Below are 16,111 nucleotides of genomic sequence, written 5' to 3'. Positions count from 1 at the left end.
GCTAAATTGCTGGGGGGCGGGAGGGGCAGGAATGATGAATCTGAAGGACTGCCACAAGTGGCACAGGAAAGGTTCCTGTGCGAAATTCCTGCTGCTCGTAACCCCTAACATGCAGAGACGAGACTTGAAACGTGATCCTCCACACGCGTACCTCTGAGGCTCCCGTTCCTCAGAGGGGCTTTGGTTACGGGGTGCTGCAGCATTTCAGCCCACAACACCAACATGCACAGCTCCCCCACGCCATGCAATGAGGGAAAACCAAAGCACCTTGCTGGGGGTAACTGGGGGCTGTGCTACAGCAGCTCAGCCATACGATGGGGGAACCTAAAGCAGCTGAAGCAGCAGAGAGCAGGGGATGTTACCCCTGGCACCCCGCTACCACAGGCCCCCAGGTTCTCCCTGGTGCCACGTGCCGCACGGATGCCGACAGGCCTTCACAACCCAGAGGGCCGTAGCCTGCGCTCAGCCTCGCTTCTGGAGCAGGAACAGACGGGTTTTTCCATCGCTCTGTGGCTCCTGGCTGCTTCCCATGAGAGACAGGTCACAGCCAGTCTCAAGAATGAGTGGCTGCTTGTCAGTGGGATGTGTCACTTCGGGAGCAACCTTGTCATGTAAGGCCAACAATTATATCAGCTATATTTGTGGGTCAGGTCAACCTTCATCGGACCTTTCTCTCCTCTCCCCTTCCCTTGCTCCTGCTACCACTCCCATATTAGCGAGCTGCTGTCTCTCGCTGCCTGTAAGTTGAGCCCTCGCTGATTTAATACAGCTTTCAATCACTGCCAATGGGGCTCACGCTTCAATATCATAACTGCTAAACACACTGTGACAAATAATCTGAGGCTAAGCTTCCAGGACAGAGGAAATCGTTTTCCTCTTGAAATTAAAGTTGATGCATAATGGAATGCAATAAGATGTTTCCAGCAGGAACACAGCCAGTTTTAGTGCATCTCGAGTCCCTTTTTGTCTGCTGAACGAGACGTCGCAGGTTACGGAAGTCATTTCCTAGAGTTCAGGATTTGCAATTTGCATTCTATAATCTCCCGGTCATTTAGCAGCAGATAATTTGTCATGGTTTGTTTTAGCTGTTGTGATATTGATATTTATTATGCAAATTGTATTTCCTACTACTTATTGTTCTGCACCCTATGAATACTTAAATTATTATAAACCTTTTTACTTAATATGGGTTGTCTCCCAATTTGATGTTTGAGCAGCAGTAGGTCATAATGCACAATATTGTACAAAAGGGTCTAAAACACGTAATTAAAAATAGACAAACAAGATAATCTGGTGCCTGATGACACAGAGGCAAATGGAGCCTCTATGCAAAGTCTCTCAAGCCCAAGCTGTTTACCAGCACTAAAGTCCTTCTGGAGGGAAGGGAATTTAGCGTCGTGGACAAAGACAAACTCTTTCTTCTAAACTGGAGGATAAATCCGGCTTAGTTGCACAGTTGCGATGGGCAGGGTAGCCTGAAACTCCGTGTACGTGGCCCTGGGCGAGCGCTTGCCATCTCTCCAGGGCAAAGACGTGTGGCAGCCCGGGAGGGCACGGGGCACGGCTCAGGGGTGGGGGCAGGCTGCGGGTGGGGGCTCCCCCGAGCCCTGCGCTGGGACCCAGCGCTTGCCCCGAGCCGTTTCAGCTGCGGGCTCGGCAGGGACGTGCTGATAAAGCTGGGCCGAGAACTCACCTGCTCAGGTTAGCGCGGAATAACCCACTTAGCGACGGCAGCATCGTCCGACGGCCCCTCCGCCCACCCCCCCCCGGCAGTGCCCGTGCAGGCCCGCGGTGGCTCAGGAGGGGAGCCTGGGGCCCGGCTCCCGTTCCCCGGGCACTCCGAGCCCGCCGCCGGCTCCCGGCCGCCCGCCGCGGGGTGCCGAGGCCCGGCTGCGCCGCGGGACCGCGGCCCCCGGGTGGGCGGACGGCGGGTACCGGGCAGCGGGGCTGCCGCCGGGCTCGGTCCGTCCCCGCCGGACCCCGCCGGGGCTCGCCCGGCCGCGCCGCGCCTCTCCCGCGGCCGCTGGGAGGCTCAACATCGCCTCCAGCGGCCCGGCTGCCGGCCCCGGCCGCGGCGGCCCCCGGGGGGGCGCGGGTGGGCGACACGCGGCGGTGGGGGGGGGGGGGGGGGGGGGGGGACGACACGGCGGGGGGGCTGTGACACGCGTGGGGTGCGGGACGCGGGGCGGCGAGGGGGGAGAGCGGGGAGCGGGGGCGGGCGGGCGGCCGCGGAGCGGGGCTCCCGCGCGTGTCGCGGCCCCACCCGCGCGTGTCGCGATATCCCCACGCACGTCGCGGCACCCCCACGCGTGTCGCGAGCGGCGCCGCCCGTTCCCCAAACCCCGCCGCTGCTCGCCCTTCCCGGCCCCTCGCCCCGGCCCCGCGGCTCCCTGCCCTCTCCCCCCCACCAACCCCGTTTTTCCGCCGCCGGGGGGCACCGGGCCGCGCCCCCCCCCCCCCTTCCTTTTGCCCCCCCCGTCGGGGAGGAGCGAGGCCGCGGCGCTGCCCCTCCCCGCGCCGTGACGCGGCCGCATCTCATTAGCGGCGCGCGCGGTCGCTAGGTGCCGGCCGGGGCGCAGAGCCGAGCAGGTGCCGGCGATGGCGGCTCGCGCCCAGCCCCGCGGCCCCGCGCCCCGCCGCGCCCCCCCGGGCCGCCTCCTGCCGCTGCCGCCGCTGCTGCTGCTGCTCTCGGCCGCCGCCGTCATCCCCAGAGGTAGGGCGCGCACCGGACCCCCCCCCCCCCCGCCCTCCCACCGCGGGGCTGGACCCGGCCCGCACCGCCCGCAGGGGGGCGCCGCGGGGCTGCGGGGCGGGTGGGGGGCAGCGGGAGCCCGGCGCCCCGTCGGTCCGTCCGTCCGTCGGTCGGTCCGTCCGTCCCGCGAGGGGGGAGCGGCGCCGTGCGGGGGCCCCCGCTGGGCGCGGGCGGTGCCCGCGGAGCCGCCCCCGGGGCTCGGGGCGGGCGGTGGCGGCGGCGGCGCCCCCGGGCTGCCCGCTCCGCCGGGGGGCGTTGGGCGGCGCGGGGCGGGCGCGGCGGCGGCTCGGTGCCGGTTTCCATGGCAGCGGCTGCTGGCCGCGGGGGGGCTCGCCGGGCGGCCGCCGACCTGTTGGCAGCGGCGTGCAACTCCGTCCGTCCGTCCGTCCGTCCGTCCGTCCGTCCGCGCGGCTGCAGCCCGCACCGTCCCGGCGGCTTCGGGCTGAGCGGGCGGTACCGGAGCGGGGCTGCCCCGGAGCCCCCGAGCCCCCGCTGCCCGAGGGGAAGCCCGGCCGGGCCCGGCTCTCTGCAGCAGGGCCGTGCCGGTGCCCGTCGGGGCCGCCCCGTGCCCGCGCCCCGCCGCCGTGCCCGCACAAGGCTCCATTTAGCGGCTGCCGCGCCGAGCGGAGCTGGCGTGCCGTGCCCGGGACGAGGCGGCGGAACAAGCGAGCCATTGAGCGATCTGTTGCGTTCCGCTGATACGGGGAGGGGGGGGGGGGGGGCGAAGGCGCGGGCAGCGCGGCCGAACAAAGAGCTTTATTCACGGCCGCGCTCTGCCCGCTCCCGGCGGCGGGGGCCGAGCCCGACGGGGGGCACCGCTGCGGGCCCCGGGGTCTCGTGGGTCGGCCCCGTCCCCGCGGTTTTTCTCGGTGCGGTGTTTGCGGCTGCTCCGCGGCCCCCGGAGTCTGTCGGGGGTGGAAAGGAGCCGCCGGTGGCAGCCCCTTTTATTAGGAGCTGGGGAAACGCTTGTGTCGCTCCGGCGCGGCGCGTCTCCGCTCGGCGGCAGCCGCCCAGATGTTTCTGTGATTAACGCGTTGTCCTCGTAGTTCTTCGGGTGGCTCGTGTCGAGGTGGGCTTTTGGGATCTGCGCTCGGTTCAGCTCGGTACGTAGTGAGTTGTCTGACGGTCTGACCCGCGGAGGGCTTCCACTTCAACCAGCCTAAAATAAAAAGAAAAGCCCAGCTGGGGGATAACTCCGCTCGTTCTTTGTTTTGCCGTCTGCCTCCCAACATCTTCCCTCGCGTTTCAAATCGTTTTTAAGGGCCGCTTTTAGCCAAGGGCTTGTGCGGTGTCACAACAGCACGAGGCTGGTAGCCGGAGCCCCGCTGCTGGCCGTACCAGCCTGCTCCAGACGCCGGAGCAGGAACCGCTGGGAAGGAACAAGCGCGGGCTTGGTGCTGCAGTTAAATGCCTGTGCCTGACGTGTGCACTCGATGTTTTCCGATAGCGAAAAGCACCGCACGGTATGAACCGAGATGGCGATGCTGTTGGTGGAAGATAACTGTCTAGTGATTCCAGTGCTCTGTCACAAATAAAGGATAACATCCTAAAAGTCCTGCTTTAATGTATTTTAGACAAAACTTCTCAACACTGAAGACTTCTGGCTTTTTCTCTTTTTTTTTTTTTTGTTTTTTTTTGATTGCTATTTCCTTCCATTTCTCCCCTGTCTTTTAAAAGCTATTAGTTTGTTAGCCTCAGTACTCCTGGAAGAGAAAACAAGCGGTGTGGCAGTCAGTGTCTGGCCGTGATTGCTGGCCACGCCGCGTCTCTGGTACCGCTTGCCACGCGAGGAACGCCAGCCCCACGCCGTATCGCGGTGCAGCAGCAGCCTGCGATCCGGAGCACACGTCGGAGTCTGCTGCGATCGCTTCGCTGCCCGGCTGGAGCTCGGGCAGTCGGGCTAGCGATAGGCAACGCTAGGGCTCTGTTTAAACTAAGCTGGCACCTGGAGATGAATCCGTGCATTTCTGCAGCACCTTTTTATCTGATCTCAGTGCTTTACAGTTAATTAAACTTTGTAACACCCCTGCGAAGTAGGACGAGAGCTGAAGAATGGTTTCGGCTAACGCTGAGATGCAGTCAGCACTGGAGTACGGCAGCTGCCTGGCGGCGCACAGCCATGTTGCACGGCAGTTTAGAAAGAATAACTTCCCAGCCGAAGCCGCGGGAGGCGTTCAGAGAAGCGGTGCCAGCATCGCTCCGAAGCCCAGTCGTGGCACTGGGTGCGACGGCCGCGCTGCCACGGGGGTGCTGCGGGTGTGCCTCGGGACAAGCAGTGGTCACAACTGCACGCTGCGGTATCTGCCGACATGAAGCAAGCCCCGTACGCAATAGGCCAGGGAAAGACCTTTGCTCCTTTGTAAATACGGAGTCAGTTTCTAAGGAGCTTTTGTGTGCAAGCAAGACAAAGCTTCTGATCTGCAACGGTTTCGCTGAGACTTGGCTGGGCTCTTGCATTGGAAAATACACTGACGTTCTGCTTGTGTTCTGCATGAAATGCAAACACTTGAGGAAAATTGCAAGGAAGAGGCTGGTAAATAAAGTAATCCATCTGGATTGCAGCTTGGGCTCATTTGTCTTGCATGTAGGCAGTTGGGCACAGGTTTATAAGCACGACAATCTGGCTGAGAAACCACTGCCAAAGAGCCTCCTGTGATTTCCAAGGATAGGAAGACTCGCGAGGAGTCGGCTCTGCTCTGTGCAGGATCTACACACAAGAGGGGGAAGTTCCTCGCACCTTTGGCCTGATGGACACCTGTTGGGTTTATTGCTGGCAGCGCTGGATGTCACGATATGCACTGGATGTCGCGATACGCCTTGGCAAGAGCGGGGGCTCCTAGCGGTGCCCCCTGCAGAGGTGGCTGGGTTGCACCTGAGGCGGGGAGGAGGAGATGCGCTCCTCTTGTGCGCGCCCGTCCTTATCAGTGTCTGGTCTGTTGATGTTGCTTTGCTGTTTTCTGTGCTTGTATTTCGCTCTGTCTCTTCTGGGTGTGTAAATAAAGAAGGCTTTGTAATCAAACAGCCCTGACTCAGTAACTGAAGATGGCTTGGCGTTGCTTCCTCAGGTCTGTGCCAGAGCTGAACGCGTGTTCGGGGGGGCAGAGGCGTGCGGACCTGGGCTCTGCCCCGTCGCCTGGCTATAAAGGGATGGGTCGGCTTCCTCGCCCTCCGTCTGTCTGGGGCCACCCGGAATAAAGCGTTTGTTTTAGGCTGGGTCTGCTCTCTCTTTGAAATGACTGTTTAAATGCTCCTAATAACATGTTTGCTCAAAAACCTACTTTACAAAATAGCTTTCTGATATTACATGTAGGCAGATTTTTCTGGCGTTTCTGTTTAGCGCCAGCTTTTCTAGAGATTATTGTCATAATTTTAAAAGGGATTTTAACAACTGGTGCCTTTTTTTTGACAGTGTAGCAGTACTCCTATCTTGAATGCAGGGGCTCTGCATATCCAAAAAAAATGAAGTTGCTTTCTGTGGTTCAGGGAGATACGATTTTAACAGACTTCAGAAGCTTTAAATGTAATGCAAGCTGTAAGTCTGCAGCATTCACTGCAGCTGGAATTCAGCCAGTAAGTAAATACTTATGCAGCGGTTTGAGAGTACAAGCAAAGCCGCACGTGTAATCTGTATCTCTTCTGAGAAATGGGATGCTACATGAAAAAAGTTGTATTTGTTCCTCTGAAGAATATTATGTGCTGTTCTCTAGTGGTGCAAACCCACTGGCACTAAATAAAGAGACTTTGTTTGGAAACCTGCAATGAAGGAGAGACCCTAGCTGGAATGTTGTAATTACGAGTGGTATGTACTTGTTTAAGTTTCATAAATCAGTTACTTCCCTGGCGATTTAATTGCATGCTGCAGCTAGCAGCTGCTGTTGTGGTTAACGGGAGCTCCACCACAGAGCTCTTTGAAGGTCGTCCAGTGCTGGCTTGGAAGCTTTGGTGTGCTTGGCTTCATGACCAGGCACCAGGGGAGAATGCTGGTGGAAGAGGCTATTTTTGCATGTGTGGTAGGCGTTTTTGAAAAAAAAAACTACCGAGAGGCTTCAATCAAACATGTAGTAATTGAAACGGGAGTATTTCACAACAGAGCTTGGCGGCTGGGACACACGTTGGTGCGCGGTGTCTGGTGCCGTTGCTCTCAGCTGGTGGCTGGTCGTGGTTGAGCCCTGCCCCTGCATTTGGGTGCTCGGTTCCTTGGTTTGCAAGCGCAAAGAGCCCGACTGCAAGCGACGCGTGTGGCAGCTGGCTCCTCTTCTGATGCTTGCCTGCACGTGAACAGTATCTGCCTGGTTTCTCTTGGCTTTTTTGCCCCCCAGAATAAGCTTTTTTCCATCTTTCCTCGTGTATTTGTTACCTGGTGATCTTGTTGGTTTTCCTGTTATGCTGCACATTGGGCTGCGCCTTAAGTCTTTGTATGGCAAATGAGTTAGCTGTTAGGGAGCTGTGCTAAGTGTGCTGGATGGGGCTTTGGAAATCTGACTTCGGGGTTAATCTCATTCATCTGTTCAGCGTGTATTATCATGAGTGATAACAGTACCTGAACAGCAGCGTTTTCATAGTTGGTGTTTACCTGCTGAACGTGCTGAGTGGCTTTTCTGTTTTATTTAAAACACTTAATTGGGCAGTGCTAGGAACTCCTACTGGCCTGCATGTGTAGTTAGTTGAAATCAGTGATGTCCCTGTTTGGGCCAGTATGATGTTCCTACTCAACAGTTCAGTTTGATCTTTTGTAGTTTAAAATTTTGAGTAATAACATCAAACCCTAATGGATATCTCAAGGTGGTGCTACTATAACAATTGAGACCCCGTTAAGATACTAGTATAGAGGACCAAAATGGTATTTAAGCACATCTCTGCTCAGAAATATAAAACTTTCAAGGGATGTCTTAACATCAAAACTAAAGAGAATTTTCAGTTTATTTTTTTTTTTTTGTCACTGGAAATGCTTGCGCATCTTGGTGTCTGTTGGCTGTTGTTCACATCTGGAGGTGCTGTGTTGTCTTTCCTGGTTTATATTTTTACCTTTCCAGGGCATGTGTGGGTAGCTTCAGCCTCTGGGGATCGCAACGCTGCGATCGGGATTGCATAAACGGCTTTCCCGGTTCACAGGGCTTTCTCTGAAGGGTAGATGGAAATGATGTTCATGGCCAGGGCTTGGCTTTTTTTTGTAACTTCTAAAGCAGCAGCAGTAAATATTTCTGTGGGTTCCGCCTGATCAATGAAGTCAGTGTCAGCCCCTTCCCTCCTGTTAGTGGCAATATGAGGGAAATGTAATTGTTGAGGAGACGACGGGCTCTGAGCTGTACGAGATGACAGGCGTTCTTTTAAAATGCAGGTGTATGTTTGGCAGTGCTGGGGAATAGTTGTGTTAGAAACCTACTTTCCCTGCCAAGACCAGCTGTGAAGTGTTTGCCCTTAACAATTTATATTACTGGCCCAATCCTTCACTAGGTCAGACAGCAAAAGTCCGTGGCTGGTACTACATTTTCCAGACTCCTTGGCGAAGCAAGGAAAGCTTAATAGCAAGAAACTGTAGTTGAGCGTTTTGCTCAAATGGTTTTCTCTGAGAAGGTTCAGGTACTGATTAGCTTACATGACAGTGAACTTCTCTTATCTCTTGTATGTTCAGCATCTTGAAAGTGAGGGAACTCTTTGAAAAATGCATTTGACAATTACATTAACGGTGTCTGGTGCCGTGTACAGGATTAAGCTGCCGGAGGGCACAGGCAAGCCCTCGCTGGCTTTTAGGGAAGGTGTGGGACTGTGCGGTTCATTCCCTTTGGGTTTCCTGCAGGATGGCGATCTGCTGCTGACCACCAGGCGCTGGGTACCGGCTCCCCAGCCAGCTCTGGGAGGCGGCAGGGAGGAGGCAGGCGTTTCACGTACAGAGCTCGAGGCAGTGCCAGCGCGTTACTCTCATCGGGGTGAAGGCAGCTTGCACGTTCCCTCTGGTTTTGTAGCGATGCAACATAACTATGCGAGCTCTGCACTGCTGACGTGCAAAGCGCGGGCGCTTATCCGGGGTGAGGAGTTGAAGCGTGGGCTGTTAATCCCCTGCAGGCAGGGGAGCGGCTGGAGGCGAGGCACGGTGGGCGGTGGTGGTCTCCAGACCACCTGAGGGGCGGTGGAGATGCAAATGGAGCTGTTGGAGTTGAGGAGATCCACAAGCCTGGCACATCGCCTCCTGAAGTTACACTGGCTCTTGACAAGCACTGGGTGTATAAAACACTGGGTTTGGGTTATGGCTGTGAATGAACCTCTTTGATCTTGTTTTGTCCTTTTTTTAACAGTTCGTAAGCGACCGAATCTGATTTATAATCTCTTCAAAGGTCTGCATCCAGAATGGAAGTGTTACTTGTATTCCCCAAGCTATTGCAAAGCGTCATGAGTTGATCTTCTCTGAGGTGGACTCGAGTGGTTTTTTTCCGTTCACAAAGATGTACTTGAGTGCTAATCCAAAACATGACAACTTTTGTGAGCTTGGACCTGAGAGATCTCAAAATTTGATGTGGAAGCACACCTCTTTCTTAAAGCAGTAGTGCCAGCCGTGGATGTGATGTTCTCATGGCCAGCATGAGACCAAAGCAGGACTTAGCAGGCGGTAGCAGGAGAGGTCTGAGACTGCCATGGCCTCCAGTTCGTGCATCCGCTTCATGCCAGTTACCACAGCATGTATCCCTCCTTGGGAGTGTGACAAGGGAGACAGAAGTACCAAGCAGCAAAGTGACATTCCCCTCCCTCCCTTGCTCCCCCCGTTCAGTAATAGAAATACGAGTGAGTCTGCAGCATCAAAAGAGAGATCACAGTAATCGGATCAAGCATGAGAAACTGCTTGTTGCTGCCTCTCTGTTTTTAAATGAGGCTGCCTGGCAGCTTCCCTCTCAGAACACTTCTAAATATTGGTGATGTTCAGCTTTAGAGCTGGGGTTACAGTGAAGTAGGGCTTTACTAAAATAAGGCTAGAAAGAAAACTTTCCTTGTGTGCTCTGAGCATTATGCATAAGCTCTGAGCTAACGCGCTAAAAGAAAGGAGTGTCGTGCCCTCGCGGCCTTTATGTCGTACCTGAGAAGAGGAACGCTGGTCTCCAACTCTAATTGCAGAGACAGCACTTTCACTTCGTGCGTTTTATTGCAGTAGTGCTCTTCTGAAATGTGTTCTGTGACACTGATACATCTGTGACCTTGGTAAAGGTACATGGCTTTCTTGAAAGCCGTTCTCTTCCCTGCCCTGCCGCCACAGTGGGGCATGGGATAACGTTTGGGCAACAGCTGCTCTTTGCTCATAGAAAGGCGTTGAAATTCTATGGCTGGGTCAAATAGGGGAGAAAAGCTGCTGGCTCTTGTGTATGGCTTACTTGCAAAGATAGAAGTGACTTCTTCAGCCACAATTGTCTCTTGTGCCTTCTGCTGTGCCTGTTGGAGGCATGTGGACGTCCATCCCAGTTCCTAATGTTTGCTGTGCTCCGTAACATCAAAACTGTCACTTACCGTACAGTTGTAAAGCTATAATTGCCTTTGGGTACACAGTTGTGTTTGCTCAAGCATTATGTACGGATTAGTTGGTCGAGGTTTGTAGAAGAATGACAAGTATTTTTTTAAACTTTCCTAAAGGAGAAAGTGATTCCCAACTTCTTGCTGGACATTGCAGATAAGATGGCTTGCTTTTGGGAATACTGCTCTAAAAGGTACTCATCAGTTCTTTTAAAACATTGCTTGAAGTAAGGTTTTTTGTTATGCCACAAACGATCCAATGATGCGGTAAAGTTGTGTTGGGTAAACCTAAACAAAATTGTTGTTGCATAAACCAGGACAGACATGAAAACCCTGTACTGCTTTGTGGAGTTAGGTTATTTGGTGGGAAACATCTAATTCTCACTGGTTTCATTATAATGAAGACCTAAAATATTCTCATTTAGAGACTTACTGCTGTAGCTTTTTTTTTTTTTTTTAATTTGGATTCTAAGTTATTTTGCTTCTAAACGTGGGCTATCCATTTGTACTCCCATTACTTGCCTCTTTGATATCCTTATCCACGTTAGCTTACCTGTACTTAGGTTATGAAGTCAGAAGGAAAATACTTCAGTAGAAGCAGAGAAGCTCTTGTGAGCTGCCCTTCCTGCTTTCCCCAGCCTGTGTAAAAGTAGGTGCTCCTTCTACCTGAATTGAGGGTAGTCACTGCCGCGTACCTGTGAGCTCCTTCAACAAGAAAGTATGCTGTGTTGTTCTTGCTGTCGGCAGCTCATTAGAAACGCTCATGCCTAGATCCCTTTTCCTGCCTTAATTGGGGGAAGACTTCTGGATAACTTCGTTATGTTGCTTCATGTTGAGATCCTGAATGATGCTGTTTTTTGTTACCATTTCGTGACGACTGTCTGGCTTGGGCTTCTGGAGTCGGGTGGATAGTTGGTCACCAAACATCAAAACTGTTAATGCTTGTCAGTGATGGTCAGCTTTGTCAAACTCAGGTGTGAAGAGCGAGGATGGTTTGGGTTAGTTGAGCCTGTTTGGAGTAAGCGTGCTTTTTCGGGATGGGTGCAGCAGAAGCAAAACAAAGCAAAACCCTTTCTTATCGTAGGAAGTGCTTTCATGGTGACAGTGAGAATCTAGGTCATTTAACAGCAACTCGTTCTCTAAGCAGATTAAATTTTTTTTTTTACCACCCTAGTTTTTTACCATGCTGTGCAGAGTCCGTAGAAACTACGCCCAGTTCCTTAGCACATATTAACCAACAGGGGGTCAAATTAAATTGATGTGCGGAAACATTTTGATTTGCAGTTGAGCAGTGGGTGTAGTTTGGTTGTAATAGGGCATCCTGCTGAGTGAGCTGGTATTTCCTTTGCCCTTCTGCAAACTAATACTGTCTGTTATGTGAGGGGAGCGATTGTGCTTCTGGATATGGACGGTAGAACAGAAGAGGATGCGCGAGCTCGGTGTGTGTGGGTGGAGGAGAGGAGCAGAGATCCCTGCCGGGAGCAGTGTGATTTGGCAGAAAGCTCTGTGGCTTGGCGTCGGTACCCGTATTGATACAGCATGCTCCTAATCTGTCCGTTGTAAATGCTTACAGCAGCTCATGGTGGGAATAAGGCAGAACCCATTTAACTTGTTCCAGCTTCTCGTTCTTAGTCACTGTTGAAGTCTGGGTGTGTGGAAAGATTCTTCTGGGTGTGTAAAAACAGAGTATAATTTTCCTTTGTCGTTTGAATTTTTCACTTTTGAACTTCATTTTCTAATAGCTTAACTGCTGCTCAAATGAAGACTTATGCTGTGTCATTAAGAGTGGATGTATAAGGTCATGATTGCATGACTGTTGTTTTCTGCTATACCGCAGTTAAGCACTGTTCTTCCTCCTTGCTCAGCTTCTGGTTTGAGGGTGGCTCTGAAATGGATATTTCTCATTAACCTTGTAGGCAGAACTACTGAAAATGACTCTTATGCTCAGGTTTTTGAGCTCTGCCCATTTAAACAATTTTTAGTTTGATTTAAAGGTCTTAATCATTCCATATAATCTTTAGTAGAATGTACACGTGTTAATCAACTCTACCGAAGCCGAACCTGCCAGTGACTGCTGCTTTTGCCTGTCAAGTGTAGTTGCACTTTTTTTTTTAAATGAAAGCAAGGATTAAAGTGGGATAGATAGGAGATTAACACCATTCCCTTTGGACATCTTCAGGGAAAGATGGAGAAAATTGTAGACGAGAAATAAAGAAAATACTTGGAGGCAAATCATTTATTGCTATGTAGCAGTACATAGAGCCTTGTAAACGGGGGTTTATAGCAAAACCAATGATGTAGCTTTTTAAATCTCTGGGAGGATTTTGGATACACAGTTATATGCCTCCCTCCTCTAGGCTCTTTTTCGTAAATTGGATCTTAAGTTTTCAAGTATGTTAGCACAACACGATGTATGTAGAATGCAGCTCTGAAGGGGTGTTTATATGTTAGATAAAGCCGTTATTTTGTCTGTATTTTGGGTAGCTTTTCATTTTTAATTTCATGTTGAAGTTGGATGAGTCTATTGATCTCGCTCCTGGTTGAGATCACAGAGGTTGTCTTTAGTAAGAGCTCCTCTTAAATATAACTTAACTATTTACCACGGAATTAGTTTTGTATTTCCTTGCAAGATTGAAATGTTTTGTGGACTACCCATTGTATTTGCCATTTGCCTTTTCCTCTCTGACACCTCTCCTTCCCACCCACACACCACACCCCTTCAAAATCTGACTTCTTAGCGTTTGTGCAAGACTACCAAGGCAGGAATAGGGAAGAAAAATAGGTGGACGTATGCGAGTGGCGTACATTGGCAGCTCGGGTCCAGCGTTTTTATTAACTTCTGGAATTAATCCTCAGGGAATGCACAGCCATGTGCAATGAGTCAGTGTTTGTGGAACGGTGTTGTGCATCTAGAGGGTAAGACATCTCGAACAGCTTAAAGAAACTTGTGGTACATGCAAATAACCGAGGAATTAAGAACTTACACTACTTGTATGTACTCAGTGGGTGAAGAGGTAGCTTGACTTTTTATGAGTAATATGTTACAGCAGCAGTGAGTAGTTAAATCTGCTTTCTGGAACAGGCTTAAAATGGAGTGTAATCTTCAGGGTTTTGCCATGCTGTGGAGTCTTTCACTGTGGAATTTCACAGCACCGGTCGCTATGCCCCTAGAATTTTCTTTGCAATTTCTTTAGCTTGGTTTCTTCTCATGGACTTTATTACAAACAGCTCCTGGAGGGGCGTTAGGGTTACTGGTAAGCAGCACTGGTGCTGGTTTCTGTGAGGCCTCTGAGGTGCTGCCCAGGGTGGTGGTTCTCCAGGGCACCAGCGGAGGTGCCTGACTGGTATGCGGCCTGCTGGCAGGCACAGGCTTCCTGCGGTGGTGGCAGCAGGCCGTCCTGGCCAGCAGGAAGGCCTTACTGGGAAGGTCTTTTGCCCTGGCCGAGCCCAGCATGGGGGCACTGGTAGTCCTGGTCAGCATGCCCTGAGGGACTCCCGGGAGGGTGCTGGCTGACAGGCTGGTGCTGCCTCCTGCAGTGGTGCAAGCTGGAAAAAGGGTGCTGTGTTCGCCCGTCAACCCCCATGTCACTTATAAATCCTTTCATAAAACAGAGAGTAACGTAAATTAATTCTGCGGTGAATAAACAAGCGTTAGGGAGCTATTTTAGGCCTGGTCATCTGCCTATCCATCTGGGGAGAGCCAAACGGACTGACCTATAGCGCTGGCTTTCTGTGTTGATATCTATGAAAAGATTTCGTGCTGAAATTAATGGGAACATTGTCTGGTGAGCGCAGACTAAAGGGGGTGTGGGAATATTGTTGAAAAATGGTGTAGATTGTTTGCTGCTGCTGGGTTTCATTGCCTGAAGAATGAACCTTGCACTTCCAACTGTCACTGAATTCACTAGGGAAACCTTTAGAAATGCAGCTTTCCTTTGCTTTAAATAAAATATCTGTTGTAGCAGGTCAAGAAACTGGTGTCCATTAAAGATGCAATCCAAAACAATATTAAAGTTTTAGTAACTTAATATTTTTGTTGTGCCAAAAAAATCAGATTCCTTAAAGAATAACTTTTCCTTGCTCAGCTGATTTATAAATGCCTAAGAAATCTTTTGCCTAAACCTCTGTAAAAGTTGCATTTGAATGAACTAGCTAAAGAGTCATTTTTGTCAGTTTAATAAGCATAATAAAACGGTAAATCTTAGTGAAAAAAGCACCTCTGAAATGGGTATCTTTTCATTTTAAATTGGTTCCTAGGATTTATAAGGAATTCAAAGGCAGATAGAATGAACAGCTCCGGGTAGATATTGAAGCAACATGTTCCTATTTTTCTGGAAAATATATGGATAGTGTGGAATAGAAGCCAAGCTCTGAGAAACTACAGCACATAAATTACTACTCGCGTGGCTTGCAGCAGTGGCAGAAGTAGTCCTGGGTGTTCCCTTTGGTTTTGCAGTCAGTGCTCAGAGTGGTTGCTGTTTCCTCCTGTGCATTGACTTCAGCAATTTAACTTATCTGTATCTGTTTCTCACAATTTGTGATTTTGTATGTTAGTCTTCTCTCGGAGTGACTTTTTTTCAGCATCCATTTGTCCAGGTTATCAGCATGCAGAGGAGAGCTGACTTGTATTTACATGATTTAGTTGTAAATATGGTAAGCGTTGATAGATATTGTTGTCATAAGTGCTTACAGCTACTGGACTGATTACTGAATTTCTTCTGTGAAAATCTGTACAAGCTATGCATACTATCAGCTTCCCAAGGGAAGTGTGTGAAATGAGCTTGTGGCTTTTCATGGAGAAATCAAATCCTAGGTGTGGCTGTATTGTGCTAATTTATTGGGGAAGTGTTGTCTGGCAACAACTGGGGTTCTGAGGCTTTAATGAAGGAAAAATAAAAGGCGATTGTTTGAGTGTTGTTTTTTTTTTTTGGGGGGGGGGGAACAGATGCCATTGTGTGGAATACTATTTGGGGAGGATGTGAGTAGAAAACATCTGTAGTGTTATACACAAGGGGCTTGGAGTGAGTGATGTTAATCGTTGCCACTGGGGTTGAAGGAACAAATGCATTATTTGCTAGTAGTTTCTTTTTAATTGACTAATACGCTTTGCCTGAACTACCGTTGTTTAATAGCATTACTTCCAGGGTGCTTTACATATCTATCTAGACCCCCTGTGTTTCCAAATGACTGTTTCTAGGAAATGTCTTTCCAAATGCAGTAATCCTGGATTTGGCAAAATATTCCCTAGGGGGTGTGGCATCTAGCGGGCTCTCTGCAGACATAAGGAACATCCTCAAGTTGCCGAAGATACTCGGTTCTTGTATTTTGGACCACTGAAAAATGACAGTTTGGGGGCATAATTTGAGATTTTGAGGTATTTTAAGGTGGCGGTGGTTATTACATTTAATAAACAAACAAACACGGAGAGGGAGAAACAAGGCAGGTAACAGATGGTGCCTCCTGTACTTGCATGTGGCTTCATCAGTGCTGTATACTGCCAGCTGCTGGGAGGATGAAATGCTGGACTTACTGCCGATGACTTGAACTCAGCACACTCCTAAGTAATCAAAGTTTATAAGCTGATTTGCGAAAGCGTGATGCTGCAAGGCAGTGGTAAATGGAGATGCAGTCTGTTCACTGGTTAGTTATAACGCCCTTGATGCTGAATTTAGACCACAGACTTTTTTTTTTATCTTAAGTATCAGTCTCACCCCACCCTGTCCGAGTAATTTCCTGTGTAATACCAACGCTTACAGTCTTAAATCTCTCACAGCAGCTTAGACTATGTGAGGAAAACCTAGGAGTTGCGTCCCAGTTCTTATGGCCTTAGCTTTTCAGGATACCAGCCATCTCAGCAGCACAGTA

The 16,111-nt window shown here is 50.9% G+C and overlaps 1 protein-coding gene across 10 annotated transcripts in view; it reads left to right on the top strand.

Annotated features, from left to right (window-relative positions):
* Positions 1–2,535: 2,535 nt before the first annotated feature.
* The window catches only part of CADM1 (cell adhesion molecule 1), a 181,729-nt gene continuing 168,153 nt past the window's right edge, over positions 2,536–16,111 (top strand). For all 10 annotated transcript variants that reach the window (XM_080568007.1, XM_080568006.1, XM_080568012.1 and 7 more), the window contains exon 1: positions 2,536–2,713. In XM_080568007.1, the coding sequence (XP_080424133.1) occupies positions 2,599–2,713 (115 nt within the window). In that variant the 5' untranslated portion in view covers positions 2,536–2,598. The remainder of the gene's footprint in view (positions 2,714–16,111) is intronic.

Source organism: Anser brachyrhynchus (genome assembly GCF_964034855.1).
Source record: "Anser brachyrhynchus genome assembly, chromosome: 25".
Lineage (NCBI taxonomy): Eukaryota > Metazoa > Chordata > Aves > Anseriformes > Anatidae > Anser > Anser brachyrhynchus.
This window is presented reverse-complemented; position numbering and strand designations above follow the sequence as displayed.